This window comes from Barbus barbus (genome assembly GCF_936440315.1).
Source record: "Barbus barbus genome assembly, chromosome: 48".
Classification (NCBI taxonomy): domain Eukaryota; kingdom Metazoa; phylum Chordata; class Actinopteri; order Cypriniformes; family Cyprinidae; genus Barbus; species Barbus barbus.
The window spans coordinates 20,190,824-20,207,385 of record NC_136726.1 but is presented as its reverse complement, the minus strand read 5'-3'; the positions used below and the strand labels follow the sequence as shown (position 1 = coordinate 20,207,385).

Genomic DNA, 16,562 nt, shown 5'->3' with positions numbered 1-16,562 from the left:
CTCTACCGTGCGACTCCACCGGGCAGGGACACCGGCAAGGGATAGTAGTAGCTTTTTATTTAATTTTTTCATTGATATGTTTATTATTGAAATGTTGTTGTTATATGCATGTGTTAATTTTATTTAATTTCTTTATTTTCTTAAATATGTGGGTAGATAGTATTTATAGAGTTGTAACTTTTTAGTTTTAGTTACTTTTTCTTATTTGTAAGTCGCTTTGGACAAAAGCGTCTGCTAAATGACAAAAGTAAGTAAGTAAGTAAGTAAGTCTATCTATCTATCATCTATGTCGTCTGTCTGTCTGTCTATCTATCATCTATGTCGTCTGTCTGTCTGTCTATCTATCATCTATGTCGTCTGTCTGTCTGTCTGTCTGTCTGTCTATAAACAGAAAGAATATATATAAATATTTAACTAAAATATTTTAAAACATTGTATTTATAAAACATTGTATACAGCAAAAAAGGTAACGCTTTACATCAAAATAAATAAATAAATGTACACTATTAAGGTCCTAGAAACCACATATTAAATAAATAAAAATCTAATATTATATAATTGTAAATGTTATTTAATATATTGAGTATAATTGATTATAATCTATTATATATTATTTACTTTCTATGATTTTGATTTTTTAATCTATATAATAGTAAATAGTAATTATAAATATTAAATATTAAAAAATACTAATAGTAATGTAATATATAGTAATATACATAATATAATAAAATATTAATATTATAAAACATATATTTATAAAAAACCTGTAAAGTGAACAGCAATAAGGTGGCCACTTCCAACATCAAAATACTACTACTACTAATAATAATAATAATTCAGTACAACATATAAATGTACACTCTCAAGGTCATAGCAACCACATATATACCTTTTGTTCTGTTTCTTTACAGAATAACCAAGATTGATTTGCTTTTTGAAGGAGCTTGTTGTTTATGCTGTGCTAATATCTTTCGGCAGGGAGGCTGCTGTTTGGAGGCTACAATGACTACACCATCAACGTGTGGGACGTTTTAAAGGGCACCCGCGTGTCCATCTTGTTTGGGCATGAGAACAGAGTTAGCACCCTCCGCGTATCTCCAGACGGAACAGCGTTCTGCTCAGGATCCTGGGATCACACATTACGGGTCAGAGGACAAAAATATCTTAACACAATGCAAGTATATCGAGTGTTGTGATGAAAATCTCACACTTGTTCTGTCTTTCTCCAGATCTGGGCCTGAATGTTGGCTGAACCTCAGACTGCTTGAGTTTGACGTCCAGCACTATCAGATTTCTCAATTTTCTCACCGCAGCTGGATTCAAGGATAAACTGCAGACTGTAATAGTGTGTTGAGTGCAGTAGAGTAGATGATACAGAGGGACTGTAGTGCATCCAACTCTAATCAACACATGGTATGCTTGGTATTATGGGATGGACCTGGATGATGTCAATGGCTTCTGTTTCTATAACAGCGACTACCCCTCTATAATGGCGTTCTAGTTTATGTGTAGGAATGTGTGTGAACTTTTAATCCAAGAAATCATTTATCTGAAACATTAACCTAAAAAATACAAATGTATTTCATGTTGTTTAGGTCTGTGCATGAGGTTGAGACACTGGTGTGTAGATTGGCTGCTTGTGAATGAGTGAAACAAAGGAAGGATTGTTTAGCGGACACTATTTCTGATATGCAAGCTAACAGATTTAGTTATGCTCTTTTACTCGTAATGGTCTGGTTGTCATTCAATTATTACGATACTATAGTTGTTCTTACTGTAGCAAAGTGTATATACCATAATAACATATAGGTTGTCATATCGACACATATATCCCTACACCTAAACCAAATAAATGGATTTTAAATGCTGAAACTCATGCGGTGTCTCTTTATTTGATAATGTCTGTTTCATGAAGTTGGTGTTGTTAGATTAATTTTATTTAAACAATTACATTCATTATTTATTATTTTATTAACATGGAATGTTCAATAAAGCATAATGTTTAAAGTAAGTTTATTAAAAAGACAGTTCATCCCTTTTTCTTTTCTTTTTTTGGACCCAAAATAAATTAATTATTTAGCTTAAATATATATATATAAATATATATATATTTTTTTTACATTTACCAAATGTTATTTTAAAAAACAATAACTGCATGTAGCTTTGTAAAATTTTTAAAAACCTAAAACAAAATTTATTCTCCGATTTCTATTGTTTATAAAAACTTAATTTTGTTGTCTTGAAATAAAATACATGAATAGTTAAACATATCTAATAGATAGGTAATAATTATATGTAATAATAAAACTATATTGATATTACAAAGACGACTAAACTACCTTAAAAAGGTAGTTTTTGTGAAATTATTCGTTTTATTATTGTTGTTTCGGTGAAATATTTCTGCTACTGTAAAACCACTCGATGGACTTTTATTATGAAAACAGCAGCGGTACTTCCTGTCGGCGGCTAGTCATGATGTTTTGTTTTCATTCGGTGTGTTTTGACTGTAGTGTAGGTGTTATGGAGGGTTTTCTCCAGCTGTAGTGCACTCATATTTATGTATGGTCTCGGTTGTGTCTCATAATCTGATTGTCTGTGTTGTCGTGCTGAAATGAGTGATGTTGTGGAGAAAACTCTCACTGCTCTGCCGGGTTTATTTGATTCTCACACTGGAGCTAAAATCACCAACAGATTAAAACAACTCATCAAGAGCATCACATTACTCACATCTAAACATGTAAGTTAAATATTCGTTTATTATCGCAGGCATAAGCATAAATATAGATATTGACACGTCAAATACTTGATATATGGTGTCGGTTTCAGTGTAACGTTAGCAATCAGTACTTAATATTAGAAAATACTAATAGCAATGCAATATATTGTAATATACTAAATATTACATAACATATTTATAAAAGGTGGCCACTTCCAACATCAAACTACTACTACTACTAAGTACAACATATAAATGTACACTCTCAAGGTCATAGCAACCACATAATAAAATGCAATTTACATATATTCATTTAGTTGACACTTTTATCCAAAGCGACTTACAATTGCTATATATATCAGAGGTCGCACGCCTCTGGAGCAACTAGGGGTTAAGTGTCTTGCTCAGGGACACATTGGTGTCTCATAGTGGATTCGAACCCGGGTCTCTCACACCAAAGGCATGCGTCTTATCCACTGCACCATCACCACCCACCTGTGATGCAATGCAGTGCTCTTGATTTTGAAGCATGATCTCATTTGATTTGCATTTGCAGGAGGAGGAGAACCTCATCAAACAGGAGCTGTCTGCCATGAAAGAGCAGGTTTCATCTCCCAACACCACCATGGTGAGCGATACAGACGTTACCGTCATCACGGTCACTCAGAAGCTGGTTATTTGACCTCTGTGTGTGTATTACAGAAGCAGATGAGAGAGATCATGGTGCGGGCCATGTACTGTGAGATGCTGGGCTACGACGCCTCCTTCACTTACATTCATGCCATCAAACTGGCCCAGCAGGGCAGCGTGCTGGAGAAGAGAGTGGGTACGTTTACACCGCATTTCCACTCCTCACCGTATATCGCATGCACAGTACACTTTATACAGGCTCCAAAATTAATAAATGATAAATACAGAGATCTGATCTGATCATCATCCGGTCTCTCTGGAATGACATGAAGAAACAGAACAAACTGAAACAGACAGAATCCAGAAGAACTGTGGTAACATCTCCAAGATGCTTTAAGAGACCTGCCTTCAAAGCATCAAAGGGCAAAAGCTGCTTTAAACACAAAGTATGCTCACACCAAATGTTGATTTAATTTAATAATTGGAAGTTAATTGATAAAGAAAATCTGTTTATGATATTATTTTTGACAGCATCCTCATTTTACAGCATTTTTATACAAGTGCCTAAAACTTTGAACAGTACTGTAGCTGTAGCTTTCTTGAAGCATCTTGGAGACGTTGCCACAGATCGTCTGGATTAAAGGTCATTGCACGCTGAGTCTGAAATTTCCGCACGTTAAAACATAAATGCGACCTAACGTTGTGTCAATCACGTTTTACACACTGCCTCAGAAACTTTCGTTCGTCCAAAAAATGCGTTTTCGCATCCGTAGCATGCATTTTGATGGGAAAGGATGACGAATATGGAAAAATGCATGTGAAAATTTCGGATTTAGCGTGCAATGACCTTTAGTCTCAGTTTGTTCTGTTTCTTATGTCATTCCAGGCAGATTGGATGATGATCAGATCAGATCTCTGTGGAGCACTGGATGTTGTCAGACAAATATCTCACTGGATTATTACAATTAATGGCAAAATGAATGTTTGGAAATATAAACTGATATTTCCTACTGACACACTATAGCAAAAGATAGAAATAACTGACTTAAAACCATTTTTTAGCTGCTGAAAATACTAGTGTTCTAATAATTTTGGCCACCAATGTATGTGTGTATATATATATATATATATATATATATATATAATAACATTGTATATGTTGAAAAAAGTAAGGGCAAGAACTAATGCAAAAAGTAGGTGTTTATCTGTTAAAGGGGTAAATCTATGGAATAAATGTGATAAGGAACTAAAAGTATGTTATTCACTTTGTTTATTTAAGAAAATGTATAAAAACAAGGTGAAAAATAATTATATGACTCAGTATAAATACATTGTGGTTGTATTGTTTAAAAAAGTGTTTATTTTTATGTTTGTATATTTTGGGAAATGTTTTTGTTATATTGTATTTTGTATGTTATATAATATTTTGTTATATTGTGTATATATATTTTGTGTTATTTAACTTCGTGAAAAGTGTTGTCCATTCAGTTAATTATGTATAAAGGGTAGGCTTAATAAGCAAGGCTTTTTCAGTAACAATGTATTTTATTTATTTTGTGAATTTCATTTGTTTGTGAGGACCGGAATAAAATTATTATTGATTGATTGATATATGCAAAATATAATTATTTTATAAATATGTTTGATTACAGAAAATATTAAATTATACAAATCTATATTTATTTGTGTCTATATTAAAGCAAATAAATTATTACAGTTTTTATTTATTTATTTTTATTGTAATCACGCCAGAACTCCATTTTGAGATTCTTTATGAAAAATGTTAATTATGGACTCTGAATGTGTATGATTTTAATCTTTTAATCTCTTAAATGTTATTTTAGGGTACCTTGCAGTGTCTCTTTTCCTTAATGAAGGCCATGAATTGTTGTTGCTGCTGGTAAACACAGTATTAAAGGTGAGTTTGGTTCTTAATACCTTTAATTGGACCTGTCATGTAAAATGTGTGGCTGAACGTCTCATGCATGTGTGACAGGATCTTCAGAGCACTAACCTCATTGAAGCGTGCATGGCGTTGACGGTTGGAGCTCAGGTGTTTCCCAAAGACATGATACCTGCTGTCCTTCCTCTGGTAGAAGACAAGCTGTCACATCCAAAGTAAGCCAGAGAAACTCACTCCTCCACAATACACACAAATCTCAGAGTTATTTCTTATTTCAACACTCGAGGATATGATTTCAAATGGCTGATATTGTTCTTTTACAACGAGTGTTATTTTGTATAGTTCTTAGTAATATTTTGAATTGGCTTTTATACTTTTAGCTTTGATTTAAGTCATTTTTATAGTTTCTCTCTATATTTCTATATAGCTTTATTTTGTTTTTATGTTGATTTTAAGGAATTTAATACTTATCATTGCCAAGGAAACTTTTAAGTTTTTCGCATAATATTTGTTTTATTTTATTTCAGCAATATTTCAGTTAACAGAGTCTTAAATGTTAAAAAAAATAATTTAAATCTTAAAAAAATAGTTTAAATATAGCAACAAGTCTCCAATAACCACCATTTTTGCTTTATTTTTGCTTTTTTAACAGAAGAATAACTAATCATCATTAGGGCCCAAGCCAGTAAGGCGCAGGGCCCTATTGTTCTTCTAAGGATTATTATTAGGGCCCAAGCCAGTAAGGCGCAGGGCCCTATTGTTCTTCTAAGGATTATTAGGGCCCAAGCCAGTAAGGCGCAGGGCCCTATTGTTCTTCTAAGGATTATTATTTTTTTTTTTTTTTTTATTATTTTTTATTTCGACTATCCGGGTACTTTTGGGGGCCTTAACGTGCCCGAAAACTCTTGAAAATTGGCACGCACATTGGAACCTGCGGCCATTAGGACGCCACAGACGCTGGGACCCGGGCGTGGCACAGGGGCTCTACGGCGCCCCCTGGAAGATTGTCAGAAAGCTTGATGTATAGCTCACACATACTTGCACGTATTCATATGAAACTCGGTACACATATAGAACTCATTGAGCCGAACAACTTTCACGCTGCATGTCTTAGGCTCCGCCCAACAGGAAGTCGGCTATTCAGGGCTGTTTAAAAAGCGCATGCTCTGGAATTTGATATACTCCTCTGAGGATTTCCATACGATTGCCACCAAACTCGGTGAACATGATCTCAAGACATTGGGGACGCTAAATTGCGAAGATATTTTTGATATGTCGAACGGTTTGCCCGTGGCGAGGCGATGAAGTTATGGCGAAAAATGAGACCCAGGAAATGCCTAATAACGTCCACATACATTGTATGATGTAGATCAAACTTCAGTGGTTTGTTCGTTGTATGATGCCGATCGGATAGATGTGACTATTATGACTGAAAGTTATAGCGCCACCAACTGGCTGCAGGAAGTGTGTCATTTTCAAAATGCTTTGAATTCAGCATCTTATTTTTACTCGATTTGCTTCAAACTTCACCAGAATAATGTCAAAACACGGCCGATGTAAAACTGTGAAGGGAATATTGATATCTAAAATTATGTTGCCATGGCAACGTGTCAAAGTTGAAAATTCGTTTCTGGTGATTTTGAGGCAGATAACATGTTTAGAATGTCATGAAACTCAACACACTTATCAGTATTAATGATAGTTAGACACTGGAAAAAGCTCATAAACGGGCGTGGAAGAGGCACTCTATAGCGCCACCTTTTGTCAAAAATGGGGGGGTTAGTTTTAGCTACAGACACCAAACTCGGTACATAAATTGTTCTTATTAATCCGGACAACTTTCTAATTTACAGTCATTAGCTACGACCAACAGGAAGTCGGCTATATTTATTTTAAAGTGGGTTTTTTTTTAAAACAGGCTGTAAACAAATTCATACTCCTCCAAACAGAAACACGTAAATCACACCAAACATTTTTTCTCATGATGCCAAAATACTGAAGATGCTAAATTGCGGACGGATTTAGGATATCTTGAACGATGATTTAATGGCAATTTATTAAAGTTACTGTAAAAAATTGATTTTTTTTTTTTTTTTATCTTTTAAGAGCAGCTTCCAAACACTTCATAAAAAATTACATGCACATAACAATACAGTCTGAGGATATGTGATTAATTTCATGAATTTACAATACACTATGGAGAGCAGAAAATTAAAAAACTATCAGAGAGTTATTAAACTGCTGAGTGAGAGCTCCTGCCAGTCTGCCTCTGATTGAGGGGTGGGGTGGGGTGGGCTGTCAGTGACTGTGTGGATTGAGGCAGTGGGTGAGAGAGAGAAAGAGAGAGAGAGGGTCTGTTTTTTAAAATCTTAAAAAAATGCTTATAAATCATTAAAGATTTTTATAACACTTTATAATAAGGTCTCATTTCTTAACATTAGGAAATGCATTAATTAACGTGAACTAACAATGAAAAATATATTTTTACAGCATGTTAATTCTTCCATGATAGTATGAACTAACAAAGAACAATTTTTTTAAAGCATTTATTAATCTTTTTAATGTTAGAAAAATAGTCATGTTCAAAAGATAAACTTTAAAATGTAATAATATATAAACACATTTTGGAATTAATATTGATCAACATTAAATGGTATATAATTATTAATGATTATATATATATATATATATATATATAATGATAGCTACAGACACCAAACTTGGTACATAAATTGTTCTTATTAATCCGGACAACTTTCTAATTTACAGTCATTAGCTACGACCAACAGGAAGTCGGCTATATTTATTTTAATGTGGGTTTTGTTTTTAAAACGGGCTGTAAACAAATTCATACTCCTCCAAACAGAAACACGGAAATCACACCAAACATTTTTTCTTATGATGCCAAAATACTGAAGATGCTACATTGCGGACGGATTTAGGATATCTTGAACGGTGTTTTAATGGCAACTTATTAAAGTTACAGTAAAAAAGAGAAACCTTTTTTTTTTTTATCTTTTAAGAGCAGCTTCCAAACACTTCATAAAAAATTACATACACAGAACAAGACAGTCTGAGATATGTGATTAATTTCATGAATTTACAATACACTATGCGGAGGAGAAAATTTAAAAACTATCAGAGATCTCCTGTCACTGCTTCTAATGTATGCGGTGGGTGACTGACTGTGTGAGTTCAGTGAGTGTGGAGGGGGAGAGAGAGAGAGAGAGAGGGTCTGTTTAAACTTCTCAATAAAATCCTTAAAAAATGCTTATAAAGCATTAAAGGTTTTGATAACACTTTATAATTAAGTCTCATTTGTTAACAGTAGGGAATGCATTAATTAACATGAACTAACAATGAAAAATATATTTTTTACAGCATGTTAATTCTTCATTGATAGTATGAACTTACAATGAACTAACAATGAACAAAATATTTGTAATATTAGAAAAATAGTCATGTTCAAAAGATAAAACTTTAAAATGTAATAATATATTAACACATTTTGGAATTGATTTTGATAAACATTAAATGGTATATATTTATTAATGATGTAAATTAACAACAGTTAAATAATGTTGTTTTTTAACATTGGTTAATTCAAAAATAACATTAAATATTAACAATATATTTTTTACTTTATTAATTTGTGTTAGAAAAAATTATTCATGTTAGTTAATGGAAAAATAAATCATTAAAAAATGCTTATAAATCATTAAAAGCTTTGGTAACTATAATAATTTCTCATTTGTTAGCATTAGTAAATACATTAACTAACATCAACTACCAATGAAAAATAAATTTTCACAGAATTTAAAGTTTTATATGTTCTGTGTGTGTGTGTGTGTTTCACAGAGTTGATGGTTTGGATTAACCCTTTAATTGCCGTATCCCTTAAAACCAAACTGCCAGAGGGTTACTGTGATGCTTGTGCTCGCTGGGCACCGTTTTATCGATGCCACCGGGGTGGCGTATGCTGACGGCTTGGGCCCGTCATCGCTGCTCGCAGCTATATTTATTATTTTTTTTTTTTTTTTTATTTTTTATTTCGACTATCCGGGTACTTTTGGGGGCCTTAACGTGCCCGAAAACTCTTGAAAATTGGCACGCACATTGGAACCTGCGGCCATTAGGACGCCGCTGAGGCTGGGACCCGGGCGTGGCACAGGGGCTCTACGGCGCCCCCTGGAAGATTGTCAGAAAGCTTGATGTATAGCTCACACATACTTGCACGTATTCATATGAAACTCGGTACACATATAGAACTCATTGAGCCGAACAACTTTCACGCTGCATGTCTTAGGCTCCGCCCAACAGGAAGTCGGCTATTCAGGGCTGTTTAAAAAGCGCATGCTCTGGAATTTGATATACTCCTCTGAGGATTTCCATACGATTGCCACCAAACTCGGTGAACATGATCTCAAGACATTGGGGACGCTAAATTGCGAAGATATATTTGATATGTCGAACGGTTTGCCCGTGGCGAGGCGATGAAGTTATGGCGAAAAATGAGACCCAGGAAATGCCTAATAACGTCCACATACATTGTATGATGTAGATCAAACTTCAGTGGTTTGTTCGTTGTATGATGCCGATCGGATAGATGTGACTATTATGACTGAAAGTTATAGCGCCACCAACTGGCTGCAGGAAGTGTGTCATTTTCAAAATGCTTTGAATTCAGCATCTTATTTTTACTCGATTTGCTTCAAACTTCACCAGAATAATGTCAAAACACGGCCGATGTAAAACTGTGAAGGGAATATTGATATCTAAAATTATGTTGCCATGGCAACGTGTCAAAGTTGAAAATTCGTTTCTGGTGATTTTGAGGCAGATAACATGTTTAGAATGTCATGAAACTCAACACACATATCAGTATTAATGATAGTTAGACACTGGAAAAAGCTCATAAACGGGCGTGGAAGAGGCACTCTATAGCGCCACCTTTTGTCAAAAATGGGGGGGTTAGTTTTAGCTACAGACACCAAACTCGGTACATAAATTGTTCTTATTAATCCGGACAACTTTCTAATTTACAGTCATTAGCTACGACCAACAGGAAGTCGGCTATATTTATTTTAAAGTGGGTTTTTTTTTAAAACAGGCTGTAAACAAATTCATACTCCTCCAAACAGAAACACGTAAATCACACCAAACATTTTTTCTCATGATGCCAAAATACTGAAGATGCTAAATTGCGGACGGATTTAGGATATCTTGAACGATGATTTAATGGCAATTTATTAAAGTTACTGTAAAAAATAGATTTTTTTTTTTTTTTTATCTTTTAAGAGCAGCTTCCAAACACTTCATAAAAAATTACATGCACATAACAATACAGTCTGAGGATATGTGATTAATTTCATGAATTTACAATACACTATGGAGAGCAGAAAATTAAAAAACTACCAGAGAGTTATTAAACTGCTGAGTGAGAGCTCCTGCCAGTCTGCCTCTGAGTGAGGGGTGGGGGTGGGGTGGGCTGTGAGTGACTGTGTGGATTGAGGCAGTGGGTGAGAGAGAGAAAGAGAGAGAGAGGGTCTGTTTTTTAAAATCTTAAAAAAATGCTTATAAATCATTAAAGATTTTTATAACACTTTATAATAAGGTCTCATTTCTTAACATTAGGAAATGCATTAATTAACGTGAACTAACAATGAAAAATATATTTTTACAGCATGTTAATTCTTCCATGATAGTATGAACTAACAAAGAACAATTTTTTTAAAGCATTTATTAATCTTTTTAATGTTAGAAAAATAGTCATGTTCAAAAGATAAACTTTAAAATGTAATAATATATAAACACATTTTGGAATTAATATTGATCAACATTAAATGGTATATAATTATTAATGATTATATATATAATGATAGCTACAGACACCAAACTCGGTACATAAATTGTTCTTATTAATCCGGACAACTTTCTAATTTACAGTCATTAGTTACGACCAACAGGAAATCGGCTATTTTTTTTTTTATGTGTTTTTTTTTTTTTTTTAAACGGGCTGTAAACAAATTCATACTCCTCCCAAGCAGAAACCAAAAATTCACACCAAACATTTTTTCACATGCTTCCAAGATACTGAAGATGCTTCATTGCGGACGGATTTATGATATCTTGAACGATGATTTAATGGCAATTTATTAAAGTTACAGTAAAAAATAGATTTTTTTTTTTTTTTATCTTTTAAGAGCAGCTTTCAAACACTTCATAAAAAATTACATACACAGAACAATACAGTCTGAGGATATGTGATTAATTTCATGAATTTACAATACACTATGCTTAGGAGAAAATTTAAAAACTATCAGAGAGTTGATATACTGCATCTGAGTGAGAGGTCCCTGTCAGCCTGCAGCTGAGTGAGGGGTGGGGTGGGCTGTGAGTGACTGTGTGGATTGAGGAGCTGGGTGAGAGAGAGAGAGAGAGAGAGAGAGGGTCTGTTTTTTTAAATTTTTAAAAAATGCTTATAAATCATTAAAGATTTTGATAACACTTTATAATAAGGTCTCATTTCTTAACATTAGCAAATGCATTAATTAACGTGAACTAACAATGAAAAATATATTTTTACAGCATGTTAATTCTTCCATGATAGTATGAACTAACAAAGAACAATTTTTTTAAAGCATTTATTAATCTTTTTAATGTTAGAAAAATAATCATGTTCAAAAGATAAACTTTAAAATGTAATAATATATAAACACATTTTGGAATTAATATTGATCAACATTAAATGGTATATAATTATTAATGATTATATATATACAATGATAGCTACAGACACCAAACTTGGTACATAAATTGTTCTTATTAATCCGGACAACTTTCTAATTTACAGTCATTAGCTACGACCAACAGGAAGTCGGCTATATTTATTTTAATGTGGGTTTTGTTTTTAAAACGGGCTGTAAACAAATTCATACTCCTCCAAACAGAAACACGGAAATCACACCAAACATTTTTTCTTATGATGCCAAAATACTGAAGATGCTACATTGCGGACGGATTTAGGATATCTTGAACGGTGTTTTAATGGCAACTTATTAAAGTTACAGTAAAAAAGAGAAACCTTTTTTTTTTTTATCTTTTAAGAGCAGCTGCCAAACACTTCATAAAAAATTACATACACAGAACAAGACAGTCTGAGATATGTGATTAATTTCATGAATTTACAATACACTATGCGGAGGAGAAAATTTAAAAACTATCAGAGTTCTCCTGTCTCTGTGCTTCTAATGTTTGCGGTGGGTGACTGACTGTGTGAGTTCAGTGAGTGTGGAGGGGGAGAGAGAGAGAGAGAGAGGGTCTGTTTAAACTTCTCAATAAAATCCTTAAAAAATGCTTATAAAGCATTAAAGGTTTTGATAACACTTTATAATTAAGTCTCATTTGTTAACAGTAGGGAATGCATTAATTAACATGAACTAACAATGAAAAATATATTTTTTACAGCATGTTAATTCTTCATTGATAGTATGAACTTACAATGAACTAACAATGAACAAAATATTTGTAATATTAGAAAAATAGTCATGTTCAAAAGATAAAACTTTAAAATGTAATAATATATTAACACATTTTGGAATTGATTTTGATAAACATTAAATGGTATATATTTATTAATGATGTAAATTAACAACAGTTAAATAATGTTGTTTTTTAACATTGGTTAATTCACAAATAACATTAAATATTAACAATATATTTTTTACTTTATTAATTTGTGTTAGAAAAAATTATTCATGTTAGTTAATGGAAAAATAAATCATTAAAAAATGCTTATAAATCATTAAAAGCTTTGGTAACTATAATAATTTCTCATTTGTTAGCATTAGTAAATACATTAACTAACATCAACTACCAATGAAAAATAAATTTTCACAGAATTTAAAGTTTTATATGTTCTGTGTGTGTGTGTGTGTTTCACAGAGTTGATGGTTTGGATTAACCCTTTAATTGCCGTATCCCTTAAAACCAAACTGCCAGAGGGTTACTGTGATGCTTGTGCTCGCTGGGCACCGTTTTATCGATGCCACCGGGGTGGCGTATGCTGACGGCTTGGGCCCGTCATCGCTGCTCGCAGCTATATTTATTTATTTATTAGGGCCCAAGCCAGTAAGGCGCAGGGCCCTATTGTTCTTCTAAGGATTATTATTTTTTTTTTTTTTTTTTTATTTTTTATTTTTTATTTCAATCATCCGGGCACTTTTGGGGGCCTTAACGTGCCCGAAAACTCTCGAAAATTGGCACGCACGTTGGAACCTGCGGCCATTAGGACGCCGCTGAGGCTGGGACCCGGGCGTGGCACAGGGGCTCTACGGCGCCCCCTGGAAAATTGTCAGAAAGCTTGATGTATAGCTCACACATACTTGCACGTATTCATATGAAACTCGGTACACATATAGAACTCATTGAGCTGAACAACTTTCACGCTGCATGTTTTAGGCTCCGCCCAACAGGAAGTCGGCTATTCAGGGCTGTTTAAAAAGCGCATGCTCTGGAATTTGATATACTCCTCTGAGGATTTCCATACGATTGCCACCAAACTCGGTGAACATGATCTCAAGACATTGGGGACGCTAAATTGCGAAGATATTTTTGATATGTCGAACGGTTTGCCCGTGGCGAGGCGATGAAGTTATGGCGAAAAATGAGACCCAGGAAATGCCTAATAACGTCCACATACATTGTATGATGTAGATCAAACTCCAGTGGTTTGTTCGTTGTATGATGCCGATCGGATAGATGTGACTATTATGACTGAAAGTTATAGCGCCACCAACTGGCTGCAGGAAGTGTGTCGTTTTCAAAATGATTTGAATTCAGCATCTTATTTTTACTCGATTTGCTTCAAACTTCACCAGAATAATGTCAAAACACGGCCGATGTAAAACTGTGAAGGGAATATTGATATCTAAAATTATGTTGCCATGGCAACGTGTCAAAGTTGAAAATTCGTTTCTGGTGATTTTGAGGCAGATAACATGTTTAGAATGTCATGAAACTCAACACACATATCCATTTTAATGATAGTTAGACACTGGAAAAAGCTCATAAACGGGCGTGGAAGAGGCACTCTATAGCGCCACCTTTTGTCAAAAATGGGGGGGTTAGTTTTAGCTACAGACACCAAACTCGGTACATAAATTGTTCTTATTAATCCGGACAACTTTCTAATTTACAGTCATTAGCTACGACCAACAGGACGTCGGCTATATTTATTTTAATGTGGGTTTTTTTTTAAAACGGGCTGTAAACAAATTCATACTCCTCAAAGCAGAAACACGTAAATCACACCAAACATTTTTTCTCATGATGCCAAAATACTGAAGATGCTAAATTGCGGACGGATTTAGGATATCTTGAACGATGATTTAATGGCAATTTATTAAAGTTACAGTAAAAAAGAGATTTTTTTTTTTTTTTAATCTTTTAAGAGCAGCTTCCAAACACTTCATAAAAAATTACATACACAGAACAATACAGTCTGACGATATGTGATTAATTTCATGAATTTACAATACACTATGCAGAGGAGAAAATTTAAAAACTATCAGACAGTTGTTACAATGCTTCTATGAGTGAGAGTTCCCTGTCAGCCTGCAGCTGAGTGAGGGGGTGGGGGTGTGAGTGACTGTGTGAGTGACTGTGTGGATTGAGGAGCTGGGTGAGAGAGAGAAAGAGAGAGAGGGTCTGTTTTTTTTAAATCTTTAAAAAATGCTTATAAAGCATTAAAGGTTTTCATAACACTTTATAATTAAGTCTCATTTGTTAACAGTAGGGAATGCATTAATTAACATGAACTAACAATGAAAAATATAATTTTTTACAGCATGTTAATTCTTCATTGATAGTATGAACTTACAATGAACTAACAATGAACAAAATATTTTTAATGTTAGAAAAATAGTCATGTTCAAAAGAGAAACTTTAAAATTTAATAATATATTAACACATTTTGGAATTAATATTGATCAACATTAAATGGAATATAATTATTAATGATTATATATATATAATGATAGCTACAGACACCAAACTTGGTACATAAATTGTTCACATTAAGCCGGACAACTTTCTAATTTACAGACATTAGCTACGACCAACAGGAAGTCGGCTTTTTTTTTTTTTATGTGTTTTTTTTTTTCAAAACGGGCTGTAAACAAATTCATACACCTCCAAGCAGAAACCACAAATTCACACCAAACACAGAACAAGACAGTCTGAGGATATGTGATTAATTCCATGAATTTACAGTACACTATGGCGAGAAGAAAATTTTAAAACTTATCAGAGATATCCTGTCACTGTGCTTCTAATGTGTGCGGTAGGTGACTGGGTGAGTGACTGACTGTGTGAGTTCAGTGAGTGTGGAGGGGGAGAGAGAGAGAGAGAGAGAGTCTGTTTAAACTTCTCAATAAAATCCTTAAAAAATGCTTAAAGCATTAAAGGTTTTGATAACACTTTATAATTGAGTCTCATTTGTTAACAGTAGGGAATGCATTAATTAACATGAACTAACAATGAAAAATATATTTTTTAAAGCATGTTAATTCTTCATTGATAGTATGAACTTACAATGAACTAACAATGAACAAAATATTTTTAATATTAGAAAAATAGTCATGTTCAAAAGATAAAACTTTAAAATTTAATATATTAACACATTTTGGAATTGATTTTAAACATTAAAACATTGATTTCAACATTAAATGGTATATATTTATTAATGATGTAAATTAACAACAGTTAAATAATGTTGTTTTTTAACATTGGTTAATTCACAAATAACATTAAATATTAACAATATATTTTTTACTTTATTCATTTGTGTTAGAAAAAATTATTCATTTTAGTTAATGGAAAAATAAATCATTAAAAAATGCTTATAAATCATTAAAACCTTTGGTAACTATAATAATTTCTCATTTGTTAGCATTAGTAAATGCATTAACTAACATCAACTACCAATGAAAAATATATTTTCATAGAATTTAAAGTTTTATATGTTGTTCTGTGTGTGTGTTTCACAGAGTTGATGGTTTGGATTAACCCTTTAATTGCCGTATCCCTTAAAACCAAACTGCCAGAGGGTTACTGTGATGCTTGTGCTCGCTGGGCACCGTTTTATCGATGCCACCGGGGTGGCGTATGCTGACGGCTTGGGCCCGTCATCGCTGCTCGCAGCTATATTTTATTTTTTATTTTTTATTTTTTTTTTTTTTTTATTTCAATCATCCGGGCACTTTTGGGGGCCTTAACGTGCCCGAAAACTCTCGAAAATTGGCACGCACG

General features: G+C 33.4%; 2 protein-coding genes across 2 annotated transcripts in view; both read left to right on the top strand.

Annotated features, from left to right (window-relative positions):
• gnb5a (guanine nucleotide binding protein (G protein), beta 5a) overlaps nucleotides 1-1,872 on the top strand; it is a 9,121-nt gene extending 7,249 nt beyond the window's left edge. Inside the window, exons 10-12 of the mRNA XM_079412661.1 lie at nucleotides 982-1,148; nucleotides 1,233-1,627; nucleotides 1,676-1,872. Of these exons, the coding sequence (XP_079268787.1) occupies nucleotides 982-1,148; nucleotides 1,233-1,244 (179 nt within the window). The 3' untranslated portion in view covers nucleotides 1,245-1,627; nucleotides 1,676-1,872. The remainder of the gene's footprint in view (nucleotides 1-981; nucleotides 1,149-1,232; nucleotides 1,628-1,675) is intronic.
• Nucleotides 1,873-2,439: 567 nt separating this feature from the next.
• ap4e1 (adaptor related protein complex 4 subunit epsilon 1) overlaps nucleotides 2,440-16,562 on the top strand; it is a 28,481-nt gene continuing 14,358 nt past the window's right edge. The window contains exons 1-5 of the mRNA XM_079411897.1: nucleotides 2,440-2,740; nucleotides 3,276-3,347; nucleotides 3,422-3,545; nucleotides 5,194-5,267; nucleotides 5,346-5,467. Coding sequence (XP_079268023.1) covers nucleotides 2,615-2,740; nucleotides 3,276-3,347; nucleotides 3,422-3,545; nucleotides 5,194-5,267; nucleotides 5,346-5,467 — 518 coding nt within the window. The 5' untranslated portion in view covers nucleotides 2,440-2,614. The remainder of the gene's footprint in view (nucleotides 2,741-3,275; nucleotides 3,348-3,421; nucleotides 3,546-5,193; nucleotides 5,268-5,345; nucleotides 5,468-16,562) is intronic.